Raw genomic sequence first — 12,373 nt, 5'->3', positions numbered from 1 at the left:
TGTCTTGTGTCACTTACTTTGGAATAGGGATCAAACGGAATCTGTGGCCATTGTATTTCAGTCTGTTGACTGAATGATCCATGTACTCAGCATCAGAGTTCTTTGGCTGCCGCACGCTTCCACATTCTCTATACAGAACTAGACTATAAATGTTAATCACACTGCATACGTTTCACTGGAACAGCAAGGTTTCAAAGGGGGTTAACAAGTAGTGGCAACACACTGTATCTTTCTGTGCTAGTTTCTGAGTTTCTGTATTTATTTATTCAGTCAAGTGTCCAATTTCCAGTGTAAAATGGTGCTTTCTCTTCTGCTTTCTTCTGTTGTCAGTCTCTCTCTGTCACCTACTTTAAGGTAAGTAATCTTACCCTCTCAAGTATTGGGAGATAGAACTTAGAATTTGTGGATGATCTATGGATTGAAGTTTAAACATAGTCTTGCAGAACTGATCACTAACAGCATTTTTTCTTGATCATTTTTGTCAGGAGAGGTGGTTTTAATTTACATATGGTTTAAATCTCGCTCTGACCAGAAGTCTATGTTGAATGCAGGGTGGAAGAGGAGGCAGCTCAGAAAAACATGGCCCTGAAAAAGATCCGGGAGCTTGAATCCCAGATCACTGAACTGCAAGAAGACCTGGAGTCAGAGAGAGCATTCAGGAACAAAGCTGAAAAACAGAAGCGGGATCTGGGAGAGGAGCTGGAGGCACTGAAAACAGAACTAGAAGACACACTAGATTCTACAGCTGCTCAACAGGAGCTCAGGTAATTCCAACAGCTAGATGCGTCCAGTCTTGTTTGCTTGTTTTTGTTTTTTAAATGAATGTTGCTGCATCCAGTCTCTTATCAAAGCAAGTCTTTATCAGAATAGACTGGTTAGCAGCTTCAGTGACTACACAGGAACTGGTGTGCAAGCTGCAGTCAAGACTACATTCCCCCACCTGAAGTATGAAAGTTAATTTGTTCCTTAACCACACTGGTGGTGATACCCCTGAAAAATTAATGCTTTCAAACTGTTTAATTCTTAGGTTGAAAATAATGCTGTGACCTTGTGTTTACAAACTTCAGAAGGGTGCGAAGCTAAGTTCTAATTTTGAAAAGTGTCTTTATAGATTGTAGTGCTAACCAGACCTCGTCATTCTTCTGCATCAGTGATACTGCTAGTGGATATGCCTGTCTGATTCTGTCCTTGGCATCTGTATAGAAGCTGTGAATTTTACAGGTCAAAGCGAGAGCAAGAAGTAACAGTTTTGAAGAAGACCCTTGAGGATGAGGCAAAGACTCATGAGGCTCAAATCCAAGAGATGAGGCAGAAACATTCACAAGCTATTGAAGAGCTGGCAGAGCAGTTGGAACAAACCAAACGGGTATGTTGGAGCAGGAAGCATAAGGCCAAATCAGGCAATCTTTCTGGAGTGATAGTTGCTCTAGGGCAGTGGCCAGGGCTTAAAGCTGTAGAAGAATATGAAGTGCTCCCTACATCAGGCTTCTGATGCATGTTTTCTTCCTCCCTTGGTAGATCATCTTGTACTGTGAATCATATATGCAGTTGCTTTTAATATTTGCATTCATTATTTTTTCCATCAGGCATCTTATATTACATAGCCATGATGCTGTCTAGTTCTTTCAACTGCTAGCGCTTGTTGACCTGTGCAACCTTTAATTTGGAAATCTGATGGTGCAAGACTGTCTAGTATTATTGTCTTCCCCAATTGTTAAATTGTCTTCTGCTTGTCAGTGACTGGCTGTTCAAGTCAGTTTTTCTGAGTAAGCTGTCTGAGACTTAGCTGTGAAACGGACACCATTAGCTTGCTTGTTGGAATAAAAACATGCACTTAGTAGAAGCATCCTGCCATATCTAAAATCTGCATCTGTTTTTCCCCCCCCTCCAGGTGAAAGCAAATCTTGAAAAAGCAAAACAAGCTCTGGAAAGTGAGAGGGCAGAGCTGTCCAATGAGGTGAAGGTGCTGCTGCAGGGCAAAGGGGATGCTGAGCACAAGCGGAAAAAAGTAGATGCCCAGCTCCAAGAACTGCAGGTGAAATTTACAGAAGGTGAAAGAGTGAAGACAGAACTGGCTGAAAGGGTCAACAAACTGCAGGTGAGTGTCATGTGTATTCCTTAGCTTCTGTTTCCGACGGGCTGGAGAGGAGAGAAAGTTGTTAATAACTGATGTACTCTGATCTCTCCTTCAGGTTGAGTTGGACAATGTCACAGGCCTTCTGAACCAGTCGGACAGCAAATCAATCAAATTAGCAAAGGACTTCTCTGCTCTGGAGTCACAACTTCAGGATGCACAGGTGAGAGCTTTGGAAGCTGAGGCATCCTTGTGTGTTGCATCCAGTGTCTCTTACAAATGTTTAAAGTGAGAAAGCACTGTGGACACTGTTAAATACTGGTTATAAAGCACTTCAAAGGATTGGGTCTGGCTATTTTGCTAAGGTGCTATACTGCATGGTATTGAGTATCTTCCTTCTGCTTCCTCAGTATGTGGATCCCATGGAATTTTCCCTGTCTTAGCTCTCAAGTAGAAAAGCAGTGGAGGAGGACTTCTAAGTCTATTTAATGCTACAAGTGAACTGCAGTGCTAGGTTCTTGTTTGAGATCTTCATAGTCAATGTACAACAAGGTTTTTTGTCATTTCGAATAAAATTTTCTATTTAACTTCAGAAATTTATCTGACAACGTGTAATGGGAAAGTGGTAGATTCAAATAATCTGACTTCCCCCCCTGGGGAAAAATCATGCTTAGTCTTATACATCAGGATGAAAGAACCATTTACTGTTACTGGAATTGAGTGTTTTGGCAAAGCACTGAGTACCAAGCAGAACACTGGGGGAGGGGGGCAAACCTCAGATACAAAGTAACCTTGAACTGCCATTGATGTTCTGCCTGCTCAGTCTGTTTTTCAAAGAGCAGACTCAAAGATGGTGCACAATACAGAAATTATGCATTGGTTTGAAGACTGGACTTATCAATCTCTATAGGTCATTCAGTGCAAGTACTGGCAGCATAAGTTAATAAATATTGTTGCTGCCCTAAGCTGGTGAATGACCAGTGTCTTAGAATTTCGCTAAGATTTCTAGAAGAATTGCTAAGAAGAGCAACAGTTGTTATTAACTGTGCTAAATCACTTCAGCCTGTTGTCTGTTTCTTTGATACTTGAATATGAGAAAGTCACATGGCAGAGTACAGTCATGCTACCATTGGGAAAAGTTTTAATGCTTTGTGTGCTACTCAGAGAGGACTCCAGAAAGAACTGTGCAGTGGCTGTACAGGAAAGCAGGAGATAGTACTTGTGTAGCGAAGAAGCATGCTTTAATTATCAGAGTGTAACAGATAATAGGATCCTTCTGGATATTCTGTTTGTGTACTGACTTGCTGGAAGACAATTATTTAAATTCTGTCTTCAATTGGCTTATCTGTGAAATAAGTTGCAGTTAAACTCAACTTCAAAAGTGCTCATCCTGGAGGGAATGGGTGAGGATTTTTAGTCTTTAATCTGAAGGAAAGGTGTTGAGTTCCACTGGGGTGCTTGCTTTATAGGAGCTGCTGCAGGAGGAGACTCGCCAAAAACTGAGCCTCAGCACTAAACTGAAGCAGATGGAGGATGAGAAGAACAGTTTCAAAGAGCAGCTGGAAGAAGAGGAAGAGGCAAAGAGAAACCTGGAGAAACAGATCTCTATTCTTCAGCAACAGGTACAGAATCTGTATCCCACAAATCAAACCCTTGAGAGGAGAGGAAGTGTTAAGTGTAAGTGTGGCTTGAAGGAAGTAAAAACTAAATGCAGAACTGACTTCTAGAAACAGAACCTTTCCTGGGAAAGGCTGATCCTGCTGACCTGAGTGAGAGAAAATGATCAGGTCCCTGATAATCAGAACACATACTACTTTTAAATTTCTATCTAAGAACTCCTGTGGGAATTCATAGATATAGCGTTATTCCAAAATAATGGTATTGTATTTATCCCACTGTTTCTAAGTCTGACTGAAGTAATTACCACAGAACTGAGCAGACTTACTTCCTCAACTCCTCTGGTGCCACTAAGCCATGTTGAGTGTTATGTGTGGCTTGGCTTCACCTGTGATGTCTGTCCTTTAGGCAATAGATACAAAGAAGAAAATGGATGATGGTCTGGGCTGCCTTGAGTTAGCAGAGGAAGCCAGGAAGAAGCTGCAGAAGGACTTGGAGAGCATGACCCAGCGTTATGAGGAGAAGGCAGCTGCATATGACAAGCTGGAAAAAACAAAGACCCGCCTGCAGCAAGAGCTGGATGACATCACTGTGGACCTGGATCATCAGCGGCAGACAGTTTCCAATCTGGAGAAGAAGCAGAAGAAGTTTGATCAGGTATAGCTTAGTCACAGGGAGTTAAGTAGCTGCATCTTCTGTGCCAGGTCTGCCTATAAGAATATCTAGACATTGAAGCATGGAGAATTCATATTTCTTTCTGAATGGAGGCATAGCATATAAGGCAGAGAAATAAGTTGCCATTTAGGTAAACTCATTCTGTTCCATGCCTATGAAGTTTTGTGCTGTTCTTTTCCCAAGGGGCTAACATTTATATCAACAAGATTGAATTCAAAGTGTTGCTTACAGATCAGAGCTGGAAATGATAGTTTGGAGGCCTAGTGAACTAGAGGTTTGTTCATCCAGGGTCAGTTCTGATGTTAAAGGTCAGGTGGCATGCTTCAATCTTTGAAGCTGCATTTTCTTAGTTCCTTCTACCCAAGGCAGAATGCTACTAAGAAGGCACTAACATAAAAAATGCATGTTTAGCTTGTCAGGAGCTTGTTAGGAATTTCTCAGAATGCTGATGCTATACTCTTGTAGCTGTTGGCAGAGGAGAAAAGCATCTCTGCCAAGTACGCAGAAGAACGGGACCGTGCTGAGGCAGAAGCCCGTGAGAAGGAGACTAAGGCCCTTTCCTTGGCCAGAGCCCTGGAAGAAGCCATAGAGGAGAAAGCTGAGCTGGAACGAGTCAATAAGCAGTTCCGCACAGAGATGGAAGACCTGATGAGTTCAAAGGATGATGTTGGGAAAAGTGTAAGTATGAAGTTAAAAATTGGGGCAGGAAATGTCACGCAGGTGATACTGTTAGCAAAATACTGCAAAAAGCCTGTACTAGTGTGAACACACAGAGGAATGTAGTGGGGAAAACTGAAAACATTTTGGGTTTAGGAGTGTTGTAATGTTTCTGTTACAGCAGTAGGCAGGAAAGATGGGTTGAAATAGAACTTACCTAGTATAATTGCGGAGGAGGAAAGGGTATGATGTAAGTCTTGTGTGTAAAATACCAAGGAGTAGCTAGACAATGGGAAACAGTAACCCAAGTATTTCAAGACACAAAAGATTGTGATAAGCAGGAGACAAAAGAAAAAATTTGAAGGATAAAAAAATTTTTTATGCCTTCTGTCAGAACCAGAGGTATCCAGCTCTGGTAAGTCTCCTGTAGGTCAGGGTTGGGCTAATAAATGCTTTCTTCCCTCTTCTCCCCTTGCCACACGTACATGACCAGAGCTAAAAGGTAAGCAGGATTCACACTGACAGCTCAGAAGTATGTAAGCAGTTGGCTTTGAGGGTTATCTCTACACTAATATAAGGACTAGATATAGTGTCCTTGTATCCTGTCTTACGTGAGTGGCTGTTCTCAGACTTCTTTGCTGTTAGGATAGCTGAAATTGCCTGCATTCTTTGAGGAAACCTAATGTGTAGTGATGTGCTGTAGGTCCATGAGCTGGAGAAGGCTAAGCGAGCCCTGGAGCAGCAGGTGGAAGAGATGAAGACACAGCTGGAAGAGCTGGAGGATGAACTGCAGGCCACAGAGGATGCCAAACTGCGGCTAGAAGTGAACCAACAGGCCATGAAGGCACAGTTTGACCGAGATCTCCAGGGGCGTGATGAACAGAATGAAGAGAAGAAGAAACAGCTGATTAGACAAGTAAGATAAATCCTGAAAGTTTTCTGCACATAACAGCGCTTGTGTCCGAAGATGGTTAGATAGACAGGGCCCATCCACAGACCCTTGTTAATAGTAACTCTCCAGGCAGTGTTGCAAGGCTCTGCAAGACACATTCCCTTGTATGCTGAGTCCCTGAACAGAATTTTTCTATCAAAGGAACCCTCGTGGCTTTATCAGTAAGGAATGTTAGCTCCATCCACCCCACCAGGAGAAGTGAAAACAAGTCAGATGCTTGCACTTAGGAGGGTGTGAAAACTGGCTGATGGGAAATCAAGGAGCTGATGCACAGATACCTTTATTTCTCCATACAGGTGCGGGAGATGGAGGTGGAATTGGAAGATGAAAGAAAGCAGCGTTCCATTGCTGTGGCTGCCAGGAAGAAGCTAGAGATGGACCTGAAGGATTTGGAAAGCCACATAGAGACTGCTAACAAGAATCGTGAAGAAGCCATCAAACAGCTCCGCAGACTGCAGGTGAGGAGCTGTAACTGCTTTAGCTGCCTGTGTAAAGCATTTACCTAGGGAAATAATGAGATGCAAGATTTCACCTCATGGGAACCATGCATCAGTGTCACAGGAGCAGTAGAGCCTTGTGGCAATTTAACCAGAAAGAATTATTGGCATTTCAAATGTCGTTCTAACCCTTGCTCTGCCTGTTTGATTCCTTGGGAGACAAGCTGTAGAGAGAGTCCACTCTAGTCCTTGCCTTGTGTCAGTCCTTTTGCAAAGAATTATGGAGCTGCAAAGCTAGAGGGACTTGAAAAGATCATTTAAACCTTCTCATGCCCCCAGACAGTTCTGCTATGTCTTTAATTCCTGCAGGCATTTATTTGATCTGTTCTTAGGGAAGACTCCAAATCCTCCCTAGGCAATCCATTCCAGTGCTTCACTAGAAAGCTTTTTTCCATAGTGTCTGATGAGGCTTTTTTTTTTCCTGCAATTTAAGCAGCCCTATTTGCTCCCATTACTGCTTTTCCTGTTACTTTTGAAATGGAAAAAGGATTATTTACAGCAATCTGTAAAAAGATTAGCTAAAAAAAGATTAGCTAAAAATTAATGAAGTCCTTGTTTCCATTTTTCCTCCATGTTTCCTGTAAGGTAAACAGCTCTGTTCATGTGGATGCTCTGAAACTGATCCTTTTTTATTCTCCCTTTTCAGGCACAAATGAAGGATTACATGAGGGAACTGGAAGACACACGTACTTCCAGAGAAGAGATCTTGGCACAGGCTAAAGAAAATGAGAAGAAGTTGAAGAGCATGGAGGCAGAGATGATCCAACTGCAGGAGGTAATGGAGTATGCGTGCAGGTCAAGGGTTTGTTCATTTTCTTTGGCCAAGAACTAAGTGTATCAGTCTAAGCTTGAGTGGTTATTTCCCTTTTTTCTTTTTTTCTTTTTTCTTTGCTTAAATACAAGGTCCATTTCCAGCAGCAGAATTTGGCCCTTTCTTGACAGCTGTGACAGGAGTGAGGCAAAACAAAGGAAGCTATGGGGTAGGGGGAAAACAGGCTATGTCTTATCGTTAAGTCTGAATCTAGCTAGAGACCATTCCACCCATTACAATATCTGCTTTTCCTATTCTGCATTAATTGGTACTCTCCCATTACATCACTGACAGTCTCATTTTCATTCCAGGAACTTGCAGCTGCTGAGCGTGCCAAGCGCCAGGCCCAGCAAGAAAGGGACGAGTTGGCTGATGAGATTGCCAACAACAGTGGTAAAGGGTGAGTAATGCTCCCCTGCTCAAGGGTGGAGGAGCTGGTCTGAGAAAATACTTTGTAGACTGTTATTTTTATATAGACTGCAGTATGTGCTGTACCTCTGTTCTTTTGAAAGATCGAGCTCATTTTGTAAAATTATAAATGGCAAGTTTTCCCCAAGGCACTAATGCCACCAACACTACTTTAATGCTTGTGTCCTATAGAGCACTGGCCATGGAGGAGAAGAGACGCCTAGAGGCCCGGATAGCTCAGCTGGAGGAGGAGTTAGAGGAGGAGCAAGGCAATGCAGAGATAATCAGTGACCGGCTCAAGAAGGCAAATCTTCAGGTACCTGTTCAGGCTGGGTAGAGGTTCTCAAATTTGTGTAAACCGACAAACTGTGGTCTGGTTTGTGTACAGTAGAGGCCCTCTGCAGTATATTGCATAGACATGAGCAAGATGAAGCACCTGAACACTGCAATAGAGAAAACGGAGAGGGCAGCCAGTGCTCATAGCTCACTGATTTTGATCCTGGAATAGAAAATCATTTGCATGAGACAAGATAGCTGGAACAGTCTCCCAGGTTTATCAGAAATTCCTGGTGTCTCTTTTCCTGCACTAAGGGGTTACGCAAAATATGATCTGTAGCATGCTTTTCCAATTTGGCAAACTGAACAGTGCCACAATGTGTATGGAAAGTGACTTTCTGTCAGTTTTATGCTTCTTCAAACAAACTAAATTCCATATGGAGTTTGTTAGGCTGCTATAGAAACCATGATCTTAATCTGACTGTTCTTTGGTATATTTTATCTGCCTGACTTTGAGAGTCAAGCACACTGTTTTCTTAGTTCTCAAAAGCCAAGGCTCCAGGCTGATGGCTTTCCAAGTGGTTTGTTGACTCCAGTAGGCCAAAGCATAGTCCTCTACTTGATTAACTATCAGCCACAGCCATGGCTTAGAAGTGGATTGAGTCTTGCTCTTTCACCTTTGAAAGTCAGTATTTTTAGGCTGCTTCTGTGTAGTGGAAGTAGACAAACAGCAGATACGTGATAAATTAGTAAAGCATAGGTATTGAATCCACTGGTTTCAGTATGGATGCAATCCACTAAGACTGATAATTACTGCGTTAAGTGCCAAACTATGGCTTTCATTCCAGAGGAGGTTGTATGTGGTGGCAAATCCCACCATAAGAGTAGCTTGATAAACCTGTTGTTCAAAGAATTACTTTGAAAAGCTGGGTAAACTGAGACATTTGTGAGAGATGGTCTATATCTCTGTCTACAGAGGGATACTTTCTGCATCTGAATATTCCAGGCATTCAGCTCACCCTGTGGGTATTTTTTCTTTTGCATGTCAGCAGGTGCCTGAGAAATATCAGCCTTTCAGGCTGGAACTCTCAGTATGCTGAGTACTTCTTCTCTCCCCAGATTGATCAGATGAACGCTGACCTGAATGCTGAGCGCAGCAATGCACAGAAGAATGAGAATGCTCGCCAGCAGATGGAGCGCCAGAACAAGGAGCTCAAACTTAAGCTGCAGGAGATGGAGAGTGCAGTGAAGTCCAAGTACAAGGCTGCCATCACAGCCTTGGAGGCAAAGATAGTGCAGCTGGAAGAGCAGTTGGACATGGAGACAAAGTACGTCCCATCAGAAACTATTGTTGCATTACAAGCCTCTACCCGCTCTGGGATGTTAAGTTCTGAACAGATTCTGATTTATATGAGTGAGGGTTTTATCCTAGGTACTGGGGAGTATAGAGAAGTAAGATCTTCACAAACTTTCCTCATTTTCATCGTACAGACTGCTAACTTCCTCCAAACTTCACCATTCCAAAAGCCGCAGCTGTGATGGAGTGTTGCTGTCCCTCAGTAGCTTCAAGAGTCATGCTCTGTGTGACTTTGTCTTTTTGGTCGTTTCTGGAAAATCTTTTCTCCCATCCCCTTTGCTCTGAGTTATTATGACTAGTGGCATCTTCTTTGTTTCTAACTTGCCTGTTTCAGGTCTTGTTGTTAGGGACAACAGGAGATAATCTCTTGTCTTAGCCGTCACTGTATTTCTGTGTAGGGAGCGCCAGGCTGCCAGCAAGCAGGTGCGCCGTGCCGAGAAGAAGCTGAAAGATATATTGCTGCAGGTGGATGATGAGAGGCGTAATGCTGAGCAATACAAAGATCAGGTGCGTATAGTTACCCACAGGATCAGTGAGTCTTCTGGTGGGAGGATTTCCCTTCTGTGAACAAAGTATCATTTGCATTTAGAAGGCTCTAGCATTAACCTTCCTATGAATTTCTCTCCTTTCTCCCTCACTGTGATAATTACAAGATGATACAGATGCAAATGTGATGCTTTTAAGGAAAAGCTTGGAGCTGTCTAGTCATAGGCAGCTGCCCTCAGGAAGGGAAGAGGGGGGGGTTATTCAGAAACTCTGCTTCTTGCTGCTGTAGCTGCAGCAGTGCTGTAACTCTGGGAGAAGCTGACCTTCTTTCCCTTAAACACTCAGGCGGACAAGGCAAACATGCGCTTGAAGCAGCTGAAACGGCAGCTTGAGGAAGCTGAAGAAGAGGCCCAGCGAGCCAATGCATCCCGTAGGAAGCTCCAGCGTGAACTGGAGGATGCCACTGAAACTGCTGATGCGATGAATAGAGAGGTCAGCTCCCTCAAGAGCAAACTCAGGTAAGGCTGAGTTTTATGTGATACCTTGGCAGCCAGTCCAGCATAGTCTTGCTGTAATTGCCCACAGTGGCACTTGCTCACAGCAAGGAGTGTGACCGGGCACTTCCTTACCTTTCTCCAAAGCCTGCCTTGTCTGGTGGTCAGTGAAATCTTGGGTTACTGACATACTGTCCTTCCTTCCCTAGGCGTGGGGACCTGCCATTTGTCGTGCCACGACGGATTGGCAGGAAGGGTGCAGGCGAGTGCTCCGATGAGGAAGTGGATGGCAAGGCAGATGCTGGTGATGCCAAAGCTACTGAATAAGTCCTCCCATTTGACCCAGGTTACATGTGACGGAGTGACCCATCCACCTTCCCCTCTTCCATTGGACTTTCTGCAAACCCTCTCCTCCTAAATTGGCTGGGAATCTGCACAGCAAACCCAGCTCTGTGTATCTAGAGCCATCGGGCATCTGTGTTCCTAGCCTCCCCCTCTTTCCAGTTTCCTAATCCTCTTTGTATTTAATGCCAAAGAGTCGGGGCTCTGAAATCTGACCAGCAGAGTTTGGCAACTACGAAGGCCTGTAGAACTGTCTGTGCCATGTCTGCTGGTGAATCCTTACACAGTTTGGAGGGAGTGGGGGTTAGGGAAAGATTATTTTTGCTGTAAATCTACTTTTTGTCTTCAGATCCTAGCCACAGGGAAGCACCTTCCTGTATTCTTTCCCTTCCCTCTTTGTTTGCTTTTGGCAATCATGTTCAGTGACCTCAGACTTCTGCCTCTTTTAATCTGCCCACCCACAAGGTTTGGGAGCAGTTTCAGGAATAACGGTGTGCTTTGGCCATGGCAATTCACCTTTTCTTCTTTCACATGTTTCCAGGGAGAGGTGAGGAGGGAAGCTTCTCTCAGGATCGGCCACCTGGAGGACTTGCCAAAGTTGTCTTTTTCTTTTCTCTTTTTTTTTTCTCTTCGCCTCATTTTTATTATCTGGACAGATCTCTGAAGTGCAATGATGTCCTGTTATTGTCTCTGCCTCTGAGCGGTTTTGTCTAAGGTAGTGTGGACCAGTAGTTAGTGACAGGCAGGGGAAGCAGAAGAATGTCCTTGTGCTTGTCTGAGAATCTCTGGGGGACCAAATATATTTAATGGTAATAGGCAGAATCTAGGGGAATTTTATAGAGTAATGGGCAGAGGGTGGGGATAAGGGGGGGGGGGGAAAATCCCTCTTTTATTGACATGTTCAAGCCTCTTGCACCTGCTCTGTAACCAGGGGTTGGGATTAGTTATTCTGCACCATTGACTAAGAGTATATTAAAAACCCTTTAATCTGCACAGATATATGTAAGGCCTTTGTATCTCATAATAAGTAATTAAGAAAAAAAATAAAGGTCTTTATCACTGCCTTTCTATTGGGACCATGGTTATATAGAGATAGTCTTTACTTTTCTACACTGTACACTGGTTGCTGGATTTACCTTTATTCTTAACCATGTTGTATATGCTGCATTTAGACCTACTTATGAGCAAAGTAAAAATAATTAAATATGAAGCATCATACTGTATGCCTGAAGCGCTCTAAATGCAGGAGCCTCATGTCCCAATTGCTGTCACAAAAAATTAAAATTTTTTTTTATATAATAAAAGTGCCTTAGCATGTGCCTCAGCTGTGTGTCACCACTACAGTCAGTAATGGTTTACTGGTGCTCCACTGATGTTACCAATAAAAATTATCCATGTGCTGCAGTCCGCATGCTTGTGTCGCTGTTCCCTCCTTCTGTAGGTGCAGTGAAGACCATGTGTGCAGCTTCTAAAGGAAGCAGTGGTGGTGTCAGAGCATCAGCCTGTCCTGTCAACTGAGCTGCAGCCCCTCTCAAACACTGAGTGACTCTCCATAGCTGAAATCAGATGTTACAGTACCCACAATGTATTACTGGGGCAACTGGCAGCAACCCACCAGGAACTTCAGAGGAAGATAATGCACCTCTTTTGTATGCAGTTAACTTGAAACATAAGGCTGTAAATTTGAGCTGAGCTAGCTCTGTTCTTGGTCTGAAGGCAGTATTTCT

General features: G+C 43.5%; 1 protein-coding gene across 1 annotated transcript in view; it reads left to right on the top strand.

The window, feature by feature from the left end:
* The window catches only part of MYH9 (myosin heavy chain 9), a 73,266-nt gene extending 61,211 nt beyond the window's left edge, over window positions 1–12,055 (top strand). Inside the window, exons 26-41 of the mRNA XM_026076942.1 lie at window positions 552–764; window positions 1,222–1,366; window positions 1,892–2,098; window positions 2,193–2,297; window positions 3,544–3,696; window positions 4,100–4,348; window positions 4,832–5,044; window positions 5,727–5,939; window positions 6,272–6,433; window positions 7,119–7,247; window positions 7,595–7,683; window positions 7,884–8,007; window positions 9,087–9,295; window positions 9,723–9,831; window positions 10,156–10,328; window positions 10,514–12,055. Of these exons, the coding sequence (XP_025932727.1) occupies window positions 552–764; window positions 1,222–1,366; window positions 1,892–2,098; window positions 2,193–2,297; window positions 3,544–3,696; window positions 4,100–4,348; window positions 4,832–5,044; window positions 5,727–5,939; window positions 6,272–6,433; window positions 7,119–7,247; window positions 7,595–7,683; window positions 7,884–8,007; window positions 9,087–9,295; window positions 9,723–9,831; window positions 10,156–10,328; window positions 10,514–10,631 (2,611 nt within the window). The 3' untranslated portion in view covers window positions 10,632–12,055. The remainder of the gene's footprint in view (window positions 1–551; window positions 765–1,221; window positions 1,367–1,891; window positions 2,099–2,192; window positions 2,298–3,543; window positions 3,697–4,099; window positions 4,349–4,831; window positions 5,045–5,726; window positions 5,940–6,271; window positions 6,434–7,118; window positions 7,248–7,594; window positions 7,684–7,883; window positions 8,008–9,086; window positions 9,296–9,722; window positions 9,832–10,155; window positions 10,329–10,513) is intronic.
* Window positions 12,056–12,373: the final 318 nt, after the last annotated feature.

Source organism: Apteryx rowi, unplaced genomic scaffold (genome assembly GCF_003343035.1).
Source record: "Apteryx rowi isolate R43461 unplaced genomic scaffold, aptRow1 scaffold_443, whole genome shotgun sequence".
Taxonomy (NCBI): Eukaryota; Metazoa; Chordata; class Aves; order Apterygiformes; family Apterygidae; genus Apteryx; species Apteryx rowi.
Note: the sequence above shows the minus strand (reverse complement) of the source record. Positions and strands in the feature narration are given on the sequence as shown.